Source organism: Leptopilina heterotoma, unplaced genomic scaffold, assembly GCF_015476425.1.
Source record: "Leptopilina heterotoma isolate Lh14 unplaced genomic scaffold, ASM1547642v1 Lhet_60, whole genome shotgun sequence".
Taxonomy (NCBI): Eukaryota; Metazoa; Arthropoda; class Insecta; order Hymenoptera; family Figitidae; genus Leptopilina; species Leptopilina heterotoma.
Window position 1 is genome coordinate 5,720,537 of NW_025111138.1, and position 13,278 is coordinate 5,733,814.

General features: G+C 23.8%; 1 protein-coding gene across 1 annotated transcript in view; it reads right to left on the reverse strand.

Annotated features, from left to right (window-relative positions):
• LOC122509297 (putative phosphatidate phosphatase) overlaps positions 1-13,278 on the reverse strand; it is a 46,981-nt gene that overhangs the window by 6,902 nt on the left and 26,801 nt on the right. The window contains exons 4-5 of the mRNA XM_043623249.1: positions 10,286-10,387; positions 7,582-7,784 (exon numbers count right to left, since the gene is read on the reverse strand). Coding sequence (XP_043479184.1) covers positions 7,582-7,784; positions 10,286-10,387 — 305 coding nt within the window. The remainder of the gene's footprint in view (positions 1-7,581; positions 7,785-10,285; positions 10,388-13,278) is intronic.

Here is a 13,278-nt window from a genome sequence, read left to right on the forward strand (position 1 = left end):
TTTATACACAATGAAAATGCGCATCTTTTTTCTTTAAGAAATAAATTTATATCTTTTTTAGTTTATGAAATAATGAGAAAAAACTAAATTTTTGAAAACCAAAAAATTTAAATGTTTTACGTCTTTAACTCGTGCTGATGTTTTTGATTTTTCATATTTTGTAATCAAACAAAAACAAACTCACAGATTAAGGTTTCCTGAAACCAACTATATTTTTAAAACTTCAAAATCTTAATTAATAAAAAGTTTATTAATTTTTTCGAAAGACATTGCAAAAAATGTTTTTTTTCAACTTTCAACGCTTCGTTTATCTAGGAAATTTCAAGGTACGAAAAACTTTCAGTGAGAAAGTTTTTTATTACGATACGGACAAGTTTTCTCTAAAATTTTATTAAAATGATATGGATATTTACAAAGTTATTAATGTTTAAAGCATATGGTACGTCAGATTTCTCGCGCCTGAAACGCATTGAGTCCCAAATTGTTCGTTTGCAACGCGTTAAAAATATTTTGTCAATATATATATAATAAAATTTATTGAAATTTATTTTTAACCTAAATATTTTATTTTGTTATATGTACAAAAGTCAACTAAAATAATATTTCTTATTTTTAAGTTTCTTGTTTCATTTAGTTCAAGGTTTCCACTCTTCGTCAAAATGATCTCGTTTACTACATTTAATGTTTTTAAAATAATTATTAAATAACTCCTGTCCGTTTGGAGAAAGATATCGATTTCCTTAATTGTGATAAAAAAATCTCGAAATCCTGGGAAAATTGTATTGGGTTTTACCGAACCCTTTTTTTTGCAGTCAACGGTCGCGGCAACCGCGACTCATCTGGACACCATATTATTTTTTCCGTAGAGTGAAAACAAATGACAACTTTGAGAAAAATAGCATATAAAAAAGGGTTACTTCCTTGAAGTGCACATGATAACAAAAAAAAAATCTATTGTATGAAAATGTTTGCCAAAATAGGTACAGATATAAATAAAATAAAATTTGTTTTAACTTCAAGTATTAAATACAATATGGAATTATTGTACAATTTATTTTGCGAATAATTCTGCAATATTTTTTTAAAAATAATTTCATATATCTTTACGTACAATACATGTTAGAATAAATAAACTGATGCTACTGTTATATAAAGTTAGATGAATCGTCATAATCCATAGTTAAATATTATTTAAAAATAATTACTTTGATATTAAAAAACCAGTCAAAAATTAAAATAATAATATTTTTACTATTCTTAATAAACTTTTATTAGTTAAATTAACATTACATTTATGTCAAAATAACTGTGTACTAATTATTTGTATGTCAGTAAATTTTAACTATTTCCAGACGATTTTGGCTAATTATTATTGGTTACTTCTTAATAATAATAATATTGCAAAAATTTATCAGTGACTTTAATAAAAATTGTATTTATTTTAAGTAAACAAATGAATAAACTAAAATAGTCAATATGTTCCATGCAAATGAACAATTCGGTACTCAATGCGTTCCAGGCGCAAGAAATCTGACGCACCATACGCTTTAAACATTAATAACTTTGTAAATATCCATATCATTTTAATAAAATTTTAGAGAAAACTTGTCCGTATCGTAATAAAAAACTTTCTCACTGAAAGTTTTTCGTACCTTGAAATTTCCTAGATAAACGAAGCGTTGAAAGTTGAAAAAAACATTTTTTGCAATGTCTTTCGAAAAAATTAATAAACTTTTTATTAATTAAGATTTTGAAGTTTTAAAAATATAGTTGGTTTCAGGAAACCTTAATCTGTGAGTTTGTTTTTGTTTGATTACAAAATATGAAAAATCAAAAACACCAGCACGAGTTAAAGACGTAAAACATTTAAATTTTTTGGTTTTCAAAAATTTAGTTTTTTCTCATTATTTCATAAACTAAAAAAGATATAAATTTATTTCTTAAAGAAAAAAGATGCGCCTTTCCATTTCTCACAAACTTCGGTAATTCAAATTGCAATTTGTAATACTTTCAAAAATTGACCAAGTGGACAAAACTTAAACGCGAGAATCCACGCGTATCCCCTTTTAGAAGCCGTCCCCTCAATTTTGCAATTCTTTGCAATTTTTATAAAATTTCTGTTGACAGAATTCAAATATGTTTAAGAATTTTAATAAATTTCCTTAAAAGAATCCAATTATTTGAAAAAAATAATATAATTCTTTCCAGGAATTTAATTACATATTTTCAAAACAGTTTAAATAAAACTCCTTGAAAATAATCGAGGATTTTAAAAAATATTTTATATAAAATTTGTAGAAAGAATTCAATTAGGATTTGCAAAAATTTTTATATAATTTTTTAGCAATACCTATTCAATTAATTTCAGTACAATTTTAACAGAAGTCCTCCAAAGAATTTTTATTTTCCTCCAAACAGTTAAATTATTTTCAAAAATTTTAATAAAATTGTCTAGAAGAACTTAATTATTTTTCTTACAATTTCTATTAAATTCCTTAAACGAATTTAAAGAATTTAAATTTAAATTTAAGAAATTCTTTTAAATTCTAAACAATTGTTTTGTATTTTTACAAATTTGTATTATATTTTTCATTTTATTATTGTCATGGGCAATAAAGTGCTTCGCAGGAATTCAATTATTTTCAATACAATTTTAATAAAATTTCTTGATAGATTTCAATTACTTTCAAAAATTAAAATGCAATTTTTCAAAACAATTCAATTACTTTCGAAAAATTTATTTAAATACTTTCAAAAAATTCAATTATTTTCATAAATAATCAACTGTCAAAATCTAAAAAAAAAAATTAAAATACGCAATAATAACTAACTTTAGACGTGGACAGAATAAGCACGACGATTATTATAAGTAAAATAAAATAATATGATGATAATAATAATTCCTTACTGAAATGTCTAAAAAATTATTTTCTAAACTCGTATAGGTTCGCTTGTAAGCGAAAAATGCTTTTTATGTACAATCGTTTCGATTGAATAATTTCAAGTTAAATTTATTTTCCCCAAAAAACACAAAAAAACACTTTGAATAGTTTTCAAATGGTACAGACAATAATTTCCAATACTTATTCCAGACAATCCTAATTTGCCTATCCTTCTCATAAATTTAATATCGCCTTGTAGCCATTATGGAAATGCGCAATAATAATTTCTCTAAGATATATAATCAGAAATTACATCTTCTCCTCTCCAGTTTATATTTATAATCGAAAGGAATGTCTATTTTCAAAAATAAAAAACCAAAAAAATACTGCAAATTTTCTCTCTCGAATTTTTAAAGCAATGTCAAGAGAGAATTTTTTCCCTAAAATAAAGAAAATCCATAAAATTATTTTCATTATTTGTTATTTCCCTACAATAAAAATAAATCCATACAATTATTTTCATATTTTCTAAATTTAAAATATGAGAATATGAGAAAAAGAAGAAAAAGGAGAAAAACATATGAGAAATTTAACAAGGCCATCATTTTGAAAAGTTCGAGACCAACGGAAATGAGACAAAAAGATTAAATTAGTGAAATATGAAGTAGATTTGAAAATTTATGCTAATTCATTTTGAAAGAGGAGTGGTGTGGTTTCTCATCAAAACATGTGGCGGGCATAGTCACAAAGTCAAGACTTGTCTTCAAAAACTTTTCAAAGACGACTGGTTCTGTTTCTCGAAACATTTTCTTTCTTTTTTTTTTATTTTACTCCCCTTTCCCTCCTTCGACTAAATAAATTGAAACGAACAGGGGAGAAAAAAAAGACATGGGGGCCTTTGCTAACTTGATTTTTTTCCTATACTGTCATTATTTCTTTTTTTCTTATTTTCTCGAGTTAGAACGAAAGAGTGGAAGAAGAGGAAGCACAAAAGAGGAAGAAGAAGAAGAACAGAGGCAAATGAAATGAATGAATGAATTCTCTGTAGGTTTTATCGCCAATTCTTCAAATGTTTCTATGTATAGAAACTGTCTCTCTCTCTCTTTCTCTCGTTTTCTCTTTCTTTCTTTTCGCTCTTTCTGTTTTGTGTGAGTGACCCTAGATAGATAACTTCAAGTACCTAAGGCGCCAGCTTCTAAAAGGGTCCATATTTTTTACCACTTTAGTCCGCTACTTTGATATAGAGCGCCGATTAAAGTATCTAGGAATAGATTAATCTTCTCAGATAAAAATGCAAAAATTACAAGCAAATATTTCGCCCCCAAGCTTTCTATTCTGAAAACAAAAAATTTCAACATTTTAATTTTTTAATAATAAAAAATAATTTTTAATTGGAGATTTTTTTATAAAAATGGATTTTTAATCGTAAAAATGGTTTTTAATCATAAAAGTTGGTTTTTGATTAAGAAAAAAAATTATGGACTTTAGTTTTCTTTATTGAAATAAAAAATCACCATTTGTCTTGTTTTCTCAAGATTTTTTCGATTGAATTTATAACAGGCGGCACGGAATTGAAAGAGAAATTATTTGCTGTGGAAAACAATAACGACGCGCATCAAACTGATAACGTCTCGTTTTGATTTTAAAGAACAATGAATGAAACACTTGACAAATAACATTGAATTCTCTCTCTGTATATATATCTTGTTATAAATTTGTCGATTCTACTGAATAGCAGACATTTCAAACCGGAAGCAAAAATTACGTTTATGAATTTTGATACCAAAATAAAAAGTTTGAAAATATTTTGATATCAAAAATAGAATTAGACACTATAAAAAAGAATTTTAATTCTAAAAGAAAATTTTGATACTATAAAAGAATATTGATACTAAAATAAAAAAAAAATTATAACAAAAAAAAATAATTGTACAAAAGAAATATTTTTATATTGGTACAAAAATAAATAAAAACTAAAATGCAAAAAAAATTGTAAAAAAAGGTTTCTTTCTCGGAAAAAAAATAAAAATAATACTTTCCATAAATAATAAAGATTAAAATACCATTTTCATTCCAAATTATTACAGAAAAAAAATTGATAAAATTCTATTTAATCTTTCTCTACTGCGAATAAAGTTTCATTGATAAAAATAAAATTTCTTAAATCCAGTTCAAGATTATTTTGTCTCTATTATAAATTAGTCAAATAAAATCTGCCGAAATGATGAAAGCGATCGAGTGATAAATCATTATTTCTTTAAATAAAAATATAAAAACGTTAAGAAATATTAAAATAATCGTAGGTATTAAACTGACAAAATAAGAAACTATTTTGTATCAGGCTTTGCACTCGATAATTAATTTGAAAAAAGCATTAAAAAGTAGTTTTAAAACTGAAAAATGTAGTAAAAAAAGCTATCAAAAAATTTAATTTGACGACTCAATTTAAAAAAAAAATTTTAATTTAATTACATTAAAAAATAGAATAATTTTCTTAAAATAAGTATTTAAATATGCACCTCTTTTCACAGGAATTAAAATATTTTAAATGATTTTAATGTACAGCTTTTTTAAAATTTAACTATTTCTAAAAATTGTAACTGTAATTTTTCCAAAATTACAACATTTTTTTGTTGAAATTTTTAAATAAAATTATTCAAAACTTAAAACATTTTATTTAAAAATAAAAATTTTAATATTATTAGTTTTACGAGAGTTAAAATTTTCAAAGATTTCAATTCAAAAATCTTTTGAAATTTAATTATTTCTCAAAATTCACACTATATGGCTTTTAAAATTCAATTATTATCAAAAATTTTACCTGAAGTTCAATTTTAAATCAATTCATTACTAGAATGTTCGACGAGAATTTAAATAAAAAAATAAATAATTTATTGAATAATTGAATATTTCTTAACATTTAATTTTGATAAAGAACTTTATCAAAATTTTTAAAAATAGTAGAATTTTTTCAAAGAATTTTGTAACTTATGAAATAACAAATAATTCAATTATTCCGACGAATTTTATTAAAATTCATTAAAATAATTGAATTGTTTCGATGAATTTCATTAAAATTTTTGAAAATAATTTAACTCTTTCAAGAAATTTTAATTTAAATTTTTGAAAATAATTGAACTCTTTCAAGAAATTTTAATTAAAAAAGTATGGAAAATAATTTAATTCTAATAAACAAATTGTATCAATATTTTTGAAAACATTTAAATTTTTTCGAGAAAATTTATTAAAATTTTATAGAAATTAATTGAATTCTTCTAGAGAAATTTTATCAAAAGTTTAAAAAAAATTTAAGTTTCTTTATTTCAATGAAATTCAATTTCAATGAAAGAAAAATAATTAAATTCAAATTTCAATAAAACAAAAATAATTAAATTCAAAATTCAATGGAATAAAGATCATTAAATTGAAATTCAACGAAATAAAGATCATACAGAAAAAGAGGTTCATTGCTATATAACAATTTTGTCCCTTACGACAATGGAACATCCGCTGTTTATAGAACGGGAATTTTGTTTGAACCCTATTGTTTGATATTTTATTGTTCATATTATAGTAGAAATGTGCGAACCTGTTTTTGCTGTTCATTTTCCAGCGTTTTATATTCACACCAGCATAATAATCAAGTTATCTGACAAAGCTCTTATCGGTATAAGTAATTTTACAATCTCTTACATAACGGAAAAAGAAATACATAAACAAAATGACGTAAATTTACCATAAAGCAAAAAAAAAGAAGAAATAAATAAATTTCCTATATTCAATTTGTCTGTCAGAAGAACAAGATTTTTTTTTCAAGAACAATGCGGCAAAGTACCGCTTGAGACCACTTAAAAACTCATAACCGCAGAATCTTTTTTTTTGAAAATAAATTCCTGTAAACTAAGTCATGTCTAGTAGACTTACAATCAACTCTAGCCTTTCTAGTGAGCATTGTTCCTAACGAATGGAAAATGAGGACTAGCAAAATATTGAACAATTAAAACAATCATTAAAGCAATAAAAACAATTATTAAATTAATTAAAACAATTATTAAACCAATAAAATCAATTATTAAACAAATTAAAACCTTGGTTTTTTTGTGAATTAAAAATAAAGAAGAAATTAAAAATTTCAGTGGAAATTTTTTATGGTAGGAAAAATTCAAGAGGAAACATAATTTTTTTCTGGAAAAGAAATAAATTATTCCGTCTCGTAAGAAACGGAATTAACGAAAAAAGAGTCGAGACGAAAAAAAATTTCGAGAAGAATCGGAATTAAGAGATTTGGGTATAAATAATAGTGATCGAGAAGAGAATCGTCTTGTCAATTTAATTGGGTTACAATTGTGAAAGGCCTATATTTCGAAATGGAAGTCAACCCACAATAAGATATAAATATCTGCCATTGTGACAAGACAATCAACTTTTTTCGTTTTTTTAAAAGAGAAAAAAATAGGAAAGCTGAGAAATAATAACAATGAAAGCTATTCTGATTATTGCAACAGAAACTGTCAACGACTTAACTCTTGGAGAAAGCGTAATTTGCAATTGGCTATACAATCTCATTGTTCTGTACTATTTAAAACCTTCTTTCGCCAAAGAATAAATTTCTTCTAATCCATTTTTTGCCAAAAGCCAAAAGTAAAAGAAAAATGGGCAGAAATATTTACAGCAATTGAAATAAATGTGTTTAACATACCGTAATTCTTTGCTCATTTTTGGAGATAAATTTTTCGCAGTACAAACGAAATCCTCAATATATTGATGATGATTTTCAGGAAGAGAACAATTGACGCTGGGTACGCAAACTTTCATGAAATGCGGTCTTAAACGTCCAATCGTATATTTTCCCACATCTGTCGTTAAAATCGTTGCGAATGCTCCAAAACCAAATAGTCCAATCTAGAAAAATATTTCCAATATTTAGTCTTAAATAAATAAATAATTTTATTTCTAAAGTTTCTAACGTTAATTTTTTTCTTCTTGAAATAAAAATTTTTTTTTTGCAATAATATTTAGAGTTGCCAGAAAAATATGATTTTGTTTTTTCCTCATTTCCAGAAATGAATTTCGACTTTTTCCTTGACCCAAAAAGGATATTCCAGATTCACACTATTGGAACTTCTCCAAAATTATTTTCAAGCTTTCAATTTAATTATTTTCTAGAATTTTTAACTAAAAATTCTTCTCAAAAACAATTATTTTTAATAATTTTTTGAAAAAGTCCTTTGAGAGTTCAATTATTTAATTAAAAAAAAAAGAAAGTTCAGTTAAAATAATTCTGAAATCCTGTTTACAATATTTAATTTTATGAAATTTCGAACAATTTCAACAAATATTGAATTAAAAATTTTTTAAGCAACTAATTTCTTGAGAATTTTTAATTAAAATTATAATTAGAATTCTAATTTCCAAAATTTTATTTTGAAACCGTTTGAAATTCAATTATTTTTAAATGTTTTAAAACAAACTGTTATGAAATTCAATTATTTTTAGAATTTTTAAGTAAAATTCTTAGCTAAATTAATAATTTTTGAAAATGTTCTTTGACAATTCAATTATTCGAACGAAAAAAAGAAAATTCACTTAAAATAATTCTAAAAAACATTTTTTACAATTGAATTTTACAAAATTTCAAACAATTTCACATTTGAATAACAATTTTTCACAAATCTAACTTCTTGAAAATTTTCAATTGCAATTCAATTTGAAACCATTTAAAATTTAATTATTTTCGGAATTTTTAACTAAAATTCTTCTCTAAATTAATTATTTTCAATAATTTTTGAAAATGTTCCTTGAGAATTCAATTATTCAAACAAAAAAAAAAAGAAAATCGAAACAAAATAATTTTAAATTTGTTTATAATTCAATTTTACAAAACTTTAATTATTCGAAACTTTTTCCATTAAATATATATATTCAAAAATTAAACTGATTTAAAAAAAAGTCTTGAATAAAAATTTTGCAAAAAACTTAATTTTTCAGAATTTAAAATTCCAAATTGAAAATTTTTGAAAATCAATTATTTATAAAAAATTGTAAACGGAACTCTTATAAAATTAAATTATTTTTGGAATTTTGAACAAAAATCCTTCAATTATTATTAATAATTTTTGTAAAAGTTCTTCAAGAATTTAATTATTCATACAAAATGAGAAAAATCGAACTTAAAATAATTTTAAAATCTATTTGTTTTTAATTCAATTTTACAAAATTTAAATTATTTGAAAATTTGCTAATTAAATATATATTCAAAAATTCAACAGGCTTGCAAACAAAAATTTGAATAACAGTATTTCCTAAAAAAAACTAAGTTCTTCAGAATTCTCAATTAAAATTTTAATTTTCTAAAATTTCAAGTTGAAACCTTTTGAAATTCAAATACTTATAAAAATTATAAACGCAACTCTTACGAAATTCAATTATTTTTGGAATTTTTAAGTAAAATTATTCTAAAAATAATTTATAATCATTTTTTTGTAGTTTCCCAAGAATTAAATTATTTTTTCAATAAATTAAAATTTATATTCTGTAAAATTTAATTATTGTGAGAAATAGAAGAAATTTAATGTTTTTTTTATTATAATTCGAGGTGATTTCAAAGTTTATAAGAGAAACAAGAAAAAAATCAAGAATCTCGTTAATAGTTTTAAAGGTTTTGCCAAGAGATCAAAATCCAGAATTTTCTTTTGACTTCTAAAAATTTAATATTTTTCCAGTACTTTTAATAAAACTTATGGATCATTTATCAATTAACATTTAAAAATTAAAATTTTATTCTTAGAATAATTTTCTGGAGGAACAAATATTAATTTTCAATAAAAAAAATTTTATACTACAATAATAAAATTTATTTGCTTATGCAGTTTGCATATATATATGATCCAAATTTTTTGTCATATATCGCATCTATAGAATTTTTTAAAAATGATTCAATTTAATTTCTTTAAAAATCTTAACGGGGCCGTTGTAGAGAATTATTTTTCAAATAAAATAATCAATATTAAATTAAAATCGAATCATTTTTATGAAAAATTCTTTAGAAGCGATATGGCAAAAAATTTCGACCACAAATGTAAATTGTACAAATGAATAAATTTTTGATTGTTAATTTTTTGTTCTTGAAATTTGATTGAATTTAATATTTTTGTTTTTCTGGAAATTACTATTATTATTATTAAAAGTTATTAATAATTTTAATTATTTGAATTTTAAATGTTAATTAACTATTTCTCCAGCGTTGTGCAATCTGTTCAACCTTCATGTAAATAAAATAAATCTATCGTTACAGAGAAAATAATTACAAGAAAAGTAAAATACAAATAAAAGAGAAAAAAAATTAATATTGAGAAGAGAAAAAAAATTCCTCTGGAATAGAATAAAAAAAAACATCCTCTCACCTTACAGTAGGATGTCCACACCCAAGCAGGAATATTAAATCCCAGCAATACCTTCGATTGCTGACCAGTATTTCTAGCATGAAGATATTCAGCCACCATCATCTGGAACATAAATCAAAAATCAATTTCATAAATTCAAGATCAATCAAATATCTTCTTTTTTCTCATAATTTTTTTTTTTTAATTCCACAAATGATAAATTCCTCATTTAAATATTTTAATCGAATATCTACAATAAAAAATCCTCATTTTTTTACGAGAATAGAAAAAAATTTTTTCTATTAATTTCTAACGAATATAATAATTCTGGTCTGTTCTGGGTCATGTACATAAAATATTTTCGCATTATTCATACAAGTTTTTGACATCAATTCTATTATCACGAACATTCATCATAGAAAATGAGCGCTTTTATCTTGAATCTTGAATTTCACGTTACTTCCTCCATGGTCACAAAAAAGCGCCGTTTTGATTATAGCCATATCGGATTTGCTCGCAGTTTAACATAACAAGTATTCAACTATCATTTTAAAACATTATTCCAAAGTATGTTGACATCACACGAGCTTTCAGCTGTGGATATAACTCTCATATGTATGTATATAGTGTATATATGATGTTTAAACAGGTGGTAGATCCTTTTATTCTTTTTTAGCTTCTTCTTGCGCTCGGAGAGAGAACTACCATTGCGGCATCACTATACACAACACACCACTTCCCCATTTTTCATTCTCGCAGTCATTCCTCACATCGTATTTCAACTCTAACACACTCTACTATATTACAGGTATATTTACCTGGATCCTTCAAAAAGGAAATATCGGGAGATCTTCATTTTTTTTTGTCAGCTCCTTCAATACTACATATATGGTCAGAGAGGATTTCAGGAAATTTTTTATCTCTTTTTTTTTTTGAAAGGTAACTGAACCGAGAAAAGGAGAGCACCTTTTCCAACTTGACACATTTATCTTTTTTTTTCCTTCACTGACAGAAAATAGAGGGAGAAATCCTAATGGGGAATATGAGATCGTATTTTGGAGCATTTTTTGATTTTGGAATAGAAAAAAAAGAGGAAGTATTTAAAAATCTAGATATTTTTCGACAATATGAGAATTCTTTTGTAATTTGACATCAGAGATTTGATTTTATCAGTGAGGGGAAAAATAGTAGTTGTGTAAAAATTAAAAAGAAATTATTTTGCATTTTAATAAAGTTTACAACGTTTATGATCAACGATTATGAAAAAATTTTATATGCAAATTTTTATAAAGTTTTATTCAAAACCATTTTTCAAAAGTCTCTCCACCATTTCCAAAAAGAAAATTTTGAAGCAAAGAAAAGTTTATTATTATTAAAAAAAATGTATTCTTCAAAAGAGAAATTTTTTTTAATTGTTAATAAACTTCACTGGCTTTACTTTTTTGTATTTAACTACTTTTATCCAATGTTTTTCTAATTCCTAATTTAAAAGAGGAAAATTAATTATTTTTCCTAATTCAGCTGATAATTTGAAAAAATGTTTTTCAAAAAAACTAACTTCTTGCAATTTTTTAATGGAAATCAATTAAAACTCCAATTTTCTAATATTTCAATTTGAAACCATTTAAAATTCAATTATTTTCAGCAAAAAATTAAAAAAGGTCTTATAAAATCCAATTATTTTTGGAATTTTCAACTAAAATTCTTTTCTAAATCAATTATTTTCAATAATTTTTGCAAAAGTTGTACGAGAATTCAAATAATAGAATTTCAACAAATTGTATCAAAAAAAATTTGAAAAAATCCGTAGTAAAAAATATTTCAATATAATTTTTAAATTTTTTAATTGAATTTTATTTTTAAATTTTCATTTGAACATTTTTCATTAAAAAGTTTGAGAATAGAATTATTTATAAAATTTGCAACTAAATTTCTTTAAAATTTGATTTTCAAAAATTTTAATAAAATACTAGAAGAGAAGTTAATTATTTTCAATAAAATTTTACAAAATTTAATTAATTAAACAATTTTTAATTAGGTTTCAGAAATTTTAATTATCTCAAGAAAAATTATCAAAAAAAAATGTTTTTGAACATTTGACAATAGTTTTCTTCTTCCACTATAAAAATCCAAATGAATGTCAGTTTATACCAGAAAAGCAATAATTTGTTGCAATTTATTTGAAAAAAGGCGAAAAAATCGTCTTTTTGGAAAACAATTGAAAAAATTCGAAAATGTTATAGAATCCGAGGCCCGCTAATTAAAATTTGAAAAAAATACGATCTGATAATAAAGAAAATTGACTGAATTTTACTCTTGTATTTTACAAGGGTTCAAACTCGTTTCTAGATTAGAAAACAAATTCCTCCGAAACTTTCCCTCCGTTTATAGCTGCGTCTTAGCTCATAAAGATACAATACTCCGAAAATCCATCAAAAAAAGATAAATTTCCAAAAAACAAATTTCAACAAAAAGAAAAACCGTTTCCTTTTGTAAAGAAAAACACATTTTTTTTAATGATCGGCTTTAAAAAAAATCCTCAAGGTAGTAAAAAATTGAAAACTATAATACATTTCCTGGTAAACATATTGTCTTTTCACATTTCCAGGTAGAAATTTTGAATATTCAAATCAAGAATATTAAAGAAATTTTTATCCGATTCAATGGTTTCTGGTTTGGCATAGAATTTTCCTCTAAAAGTACCAAATTCAATATGAGATTTTCAATAAAAGAATTTCCAAAGCCGATTTCAAGGGTAAATAATTCACAAAGAATAATTCTGAAGAAAAATATTTTTCCTTATGCGGCAAGATAATTGAAATCAGATTCTTCCTTTTTTGTTTCGTCTATGTTGTAAATATATATAAATAGTGATTCTTATGCTCTGTCTGCAAATTAGATTCGCTCTTATGAAGCCCTGCGGTGACAGCGATAACTCGAATTTCACGAGGGAGCATCATCTAACACGGGGCTAGCAATAAGTAGAAAGAGTTGAAGAGAAGAAAAGGAGCCAA